Source organism: Mastigoproctus giganteus, chromosome 7 (genome assembly GCF_048544385.1).
Source record: "Mastigoproctus giganteus isolate SK-2022 chromosome 7, ASM4854438v1, whole genome shotgun sequence".
In the NCBI taxonomy this organism is placed as follows: domain Eukaryota; kingdom Metazoa; phylum Arthropoda; class Arachnida; order Uropygi; family Thelyphonidae; genus Mastigoproctus; species Mastigoproctus giganteus.
This window is the reverse complement of record NC_143581.1, coordinates 123,221,452-123,226,515: the sequence shown is the minus strand read 5'-3', so window position 1 is coordinate 123,226,515 and position 5,064 is coordinate 123,221,452. Positions and strand designations below refer to the sequence as shown.

The following is a 5,064-nucleotide window of genomic DNA, read 5'->3' as shown; positions in this document are numbered from 1 at the left end:
ATATGTAGAGGCAAATGGAAGTAAAACTCGAAAGGCAAACATTGTGACATTTGGATATGACTGATACAATAGATCAACAGAACTGAGTCAGCAATTTTTCATAAAACAAATTACGTGCCGAGGAATCGTTCCGCAGATCCAAGAATTCATCTTGTACTTCATCAGGAATGCTAGCTACATTCAGGGAAGCAGAGAATGGGTTTCGTACCAGTACAGCTTCTTTTTCTGTATGCTCAGGGAAGTACCGCTGAAATTCCTTTTCAAGGAATTCAAGGTGCCCAATAATCTCCTCCTTCAGATTCTCATCCAGTTCACCTTCAGATTCCTCTGCCACACTACAGAGTTTTTCAAACGTGGCAATGTTGCCAAGATTTACTTTCCGACGCCAGGTTTGCAGCTTGGATACAAATTCGTGAAGATTGTCTTGAAATTGGATAATGTGTGTTTCCTTTCCCTGAAGTTTCAGGTTCAGCTTATTTAGCTGGTCTAAAATGTCTGCTAAGTAAGCAATTCTCTTCTTCCAAGCTTCATCATTAAAGTAAGCCACAAGATCATATTTCCCCCTGCACGTCCAGGAACAGCCTGATTTCATCTTTCAATTCAAAGACACGATTGACAACATTTCCTTTTGACAACCAGCGTACAGCAGTGTAGAAAATAAGAACCTCGTGATCAGAATTCATGTCTTTACAGAGTTCTTTAAACAGAGACGGGTGTTGAGGGCTCCAAATTTGATGTAATTCACAATTTTGATAAGAGAATCAAGCACCTTTTGCAGAGTAACTGGAAGACTTACTGGGAAGAGCATATCGGTGAATCATGCAGTGAATGCTCTTTGCTTGGAAAGAAAGTTCTTTCACTTTTGTCTGAAAGCCCGACTTTGACCCTAGCATAGCTAGTACTCCATCTTTACAAACCCCACACATTTTTCCACTGTAGTCCTCCAGTTTCAAAAAAAGGTATTTATCTTCTCCACAATATCTTCACCTTTTGTAATAGTTTCAAGTGCACTACAAAACAGGAACTCTTCTTTGATGTCATCTGAATGAATATATTTCACGAAGACAAGCAACTGAGAACATGAACTTACGTCCGTTGATTCATCAACTTGAAAAGAAACAATGGAGAAACTTTGATTTCATTCAAAACCTGCTTTTTCACGTCTACGGACATATCTGAAATGCGTTTCTGAATAGTATTATCGGACAGAGATATTTGTCGCATATTTATCTCGCTGGCTTCCCCAGAATTAACTTCACCATCTTCAACATGCAGGGTTTGATGACCATTTCTCCAATTGTGTAAGGGTTTTTTGGTTTGGCAATTTCCAATGCGACTTCATATGATGCTTGCACTGCTGTTGGCTCTGTTGCTGAAAACTTCCTGTAGGGATCAATCTCTGATCTGAGACCAGTTTCATGGCGTCGAAAGAACTCCAAATCCTCTTTAGTATGTTCTGAATACTTTGTCTCTAAGTGACGTTTCAGTTTTGAAGGTTTCATAGATTCAGCACTATGCCATTTCTGATCAAGGTGGTAAAAGCCAAATTTTAGATAGTCTTCTGAATATTTATGTTTTTTCTCCATGGGTACGCATTTTGCACGGACAGCACGGACTGATGACGACCTACCGTCAGTAGGTCGTCAGTTGGTTGCACGGAAAGGCTCCGTGCAAAATCCTCTTTAGATATTAGAAAGTGCAAGCAGTAGCTAACCCGCGCTCAACAGCGAGTGGGTGGTTTCTATCATGGCGCCAACTAAAGCTGGTTGACTATTGACGAACTAAGTTCGCTCCAGTTTTCATTAGACGCCCCATTGGCAAACCGCGCTGTGCAAATTCTCCAAGACTGGGCCACACACCATTTACTACAAATCTCACCGACGAAGACCAACTCCATACTCTTAAAGGGAACACTGAACATCCACAGACCACCCCAAATTAAAATTGGCACTAGAACAATAAGGCTCAGCACAGAGCTCAAATATTTGGGCGTCATCTTGGATATCCGCTTATCCTTCAAACCGCACCTAAACTACGTAAGAAGAAAAATAAGAAACTGCACTGCCTTAATAAACAGAATTGCCCGAAGAGAGTGGGGATTGAAACAGAGAATGATGATGTTTTATTATAAAGCAGCCTTCTTACCAATCGCAACATACGCAGCTGGTGCCTGGTACAAAAAGGCCAGCACAGCTGCAAACCTAAGAATACTTGATTCCATACATAGAATCATGCTACTCACTGCTACTCCTGCCTGCAGCACAGTGAGCACACACGCTCTGCAAGTCATCGCAGGAACCCTCCCCTTAGACCTAGAGGTGGTGAGAAGAGGCATCCTCCATGAGCTCGCTAAAGGCAATGCTTGTACACACCTTGACTTCAACGGAGATCCAGGAAATAACCGCATTGCGGAAAAAAGAAGACTCCAGACTCACTTGCTGCAGGCGTGGCAGGCACGATGGGATGTCTCCATTAAAGGTCGGATAACAAATAAATTCTTTCCAAATATACATAGATTCCAACCTAAATTACCAACCTGGTACGCACCTGGTCTGTTCGTGACGTACCTACTCACAGGACATGGTGCCTTAAACGCCAAACTAACAACTCTGGGAATAATTGAAAATCCAAATTGCACTTGTGGCATTCCAGAAACTTGGTCGCATCTAATGTATGACTGCCACCAATACGACGACATCCGCTGCCAGCTGGTGACAAGACTACAACATTCACCCAAGGATCAGGAGAAATTCATTCTGGACGATAAAGGACCATACATGGCATTCACCGAATTTGCACAGAAACTGTTTAACAGACGCCGAGCCACACTAGCCCAACAAGCAAATAAGAACACAACTGGAAACTAAATGGGACAAGCTACTATTCCCACAACAAATTCCATACCTCCAATGAGAATAAAAGGACATGGCCTACAACTCTGCGACTGACTGAACCCTGAATCTGCAAAAGCCCACATGGACCTGAACCATGCAGCTACACTGCCATCAAGACTTGTTGGGGACCAGAATCGAGCACCTGACTCGATTCCTTTCCAAACCTACCACGGCGGGGCGGAGACTCCTTGTGTCCCCTCGCCGACCCCCCCCCCTTTCCTCTCTGGTGAGGCATGGGCATACCTCACTGACCAACTGGGGGCATCTTCTCTATCGCTCCCATATTTCTATCTTTACCCCCCAGTCTTCTGTCTCCCCTCCTACTCTATCTATATACAATGCGAACGCCCCACACACTAAATTTAGCAACACTCAAAATAATCTTCGCCCAGTCTCGGCCTATCCATCTATGTAATATCAAACCCCCCAGCGGTGTGTATAGGCATACAACATATGGTGTATGCAGACAAGTGAAATGAGTATATACATGTGCATATACATACATATTATGATTTTTTTTTTTTTAAGGTCCTAGCCGCCGAAATCTTAGGAAACTAAGCGGCAGAACCTGCCAGAGTAACTAAGTCTACTGGGTTCCTGGTCTGCCTCCACGGGGCGAAGGTGGGGCAACGTTGGGCGTCAACAGGGGCCCAGCGGCTAAATGACCAGATGAACAACGGTACACGACATTACACATGTACAATACCCACACACTTTTAAATCTCTGGCATTCCCAGCAAACTGGTACACCCACAATGAAAGCAACGCGGAGGTGGGGGAAACCCCTGGTGCCGCATGACATCAATATACCTTACACCTTAGACGCCCCACATTAATAATGTCTCACATCGCGGACATTATTGAATTACATCATTGCAAACATGGCGGCGTCAGTAAAACATACGGGGTGATCTTCAACTGCGTTAAGAGAGCAACTCACCTTTATTCGACGGTCCGTATTCGACAGTCTGTTATGCACACATCGAGACACCGATTAAAAATGAATTTTGATATTTAATTTTGTATCATAGTGAATATTTTTTTCAGTTTATTATTTGTAACATAGAATTTTATTCTAATGATAACACTGCATTTGTTTGTTTTATTTTTAGGGAGTGAATCATGGTCCGCCGCGGCGGAAATTTGAAAAAATATTAAAAGCCCGCCATAGCAAATAATTAAAATAATATAAAATGTTTAATATGTATGATATATAAAATAATATAAAATAATATAAAATGTTTAATATGTGACTGACCTGATGTTTGCTGATGATAGTGCTATCCTTGCCGGTAACGACGCTGAAGCCACGGACATCCTCTACGACATTGCCCAATTGGACAGGCGGCCACTGCGTTCGCCTCGCTCAAATGGTGTCTGTGGAAGAGGACCAACATTTCCACAAAGACTAAAACCCGACTCTTCCGGACTTTGATCCTGCCCATTCTTCTTTACGGATCGGAAACATGGATTTGTCTCAAGTTAGATTTGAACAAACTTGAGGTATTCCAAATGCGATGCCTGCGGCAGATCTTGGGCATCTCTCTTCGCGACCGCATCACTAATGATACCATCCGCGCCAGATGCCAACAGCAACCAACCATTGCCGATCAAATCCAGAAGCGAAGGCTCAGATGGTTTGGCCACGTATGTAGAATGGGCACGAACAGAATACCATCCACACTCCTTTGGAGACAACGACCCACCCAATGGAGCATCCAACGGACCGCGCCTAGGAAAACGTGGGCCAAGCAAGTGGAAGATGACTTGAAGAGCCGACGTCTCGACCTTAACCAGGCCAGGACTGAAGCCATGGATCGTAAGGTATGGAAGAACATCACAGAGCAAGTCCGAAACCCTGCGGCACCTACAGCAGCATACTGGTTGCGTGGCCAACCGCCTCCCCCAGCTGCCAGCTAAGGACCAAACAAGAAGAAGAAGAATATGTATGAACACGGCGGGCTTTTAATATTTTTATGTATCCACTGCGGTGGACTTTAAGTCACTTCCTTTCATTTATCAAAAATCAGTGTTACAACCACTAGTAGAATATTGTACTGAGCGGGTAATAGCACAGTGGTATCGTCACCATCCTTCCGACACCGGGTGGAAAAGGCCCAGGTTCGAATCCCGTCGATGACGCGAGGAACTTTAATGGGCTTTTTTAACT

General features: G+C 43.8%; 1 protein-coding gene across 1 annotated transcript; it reads right to left on the bottom strand.

Moving 5' to 3' along the window:
- Window positions 1-1,226: 1,226 nt before the first annotated feature.
- LOC150083178 (zinc finger BED domain-containing protein 5-like) lies at window positions 1,227-1,586 on the bottom strand. Its single transcript, XM_090378417.1, has one exon. The coding sequence runs from the start codon at window positions 1,584-1,586 to the stop codon at window positions 1,227-1,229; it is 360 nt and encodes a 119-aa protein (XP_090234543.1).
- Window positions 1,587-5,064: the final 3,478 nt, after the last annotated feature.

Coding starts and splice junctions, on each gene's coding strand:
- LOC150083178 (XM_090378417.1), bottom strand. CDS start 1,586: ATGGAGAAAAAACATAAATATTCAGAAGACTATCTAAAATTTGGCTTT.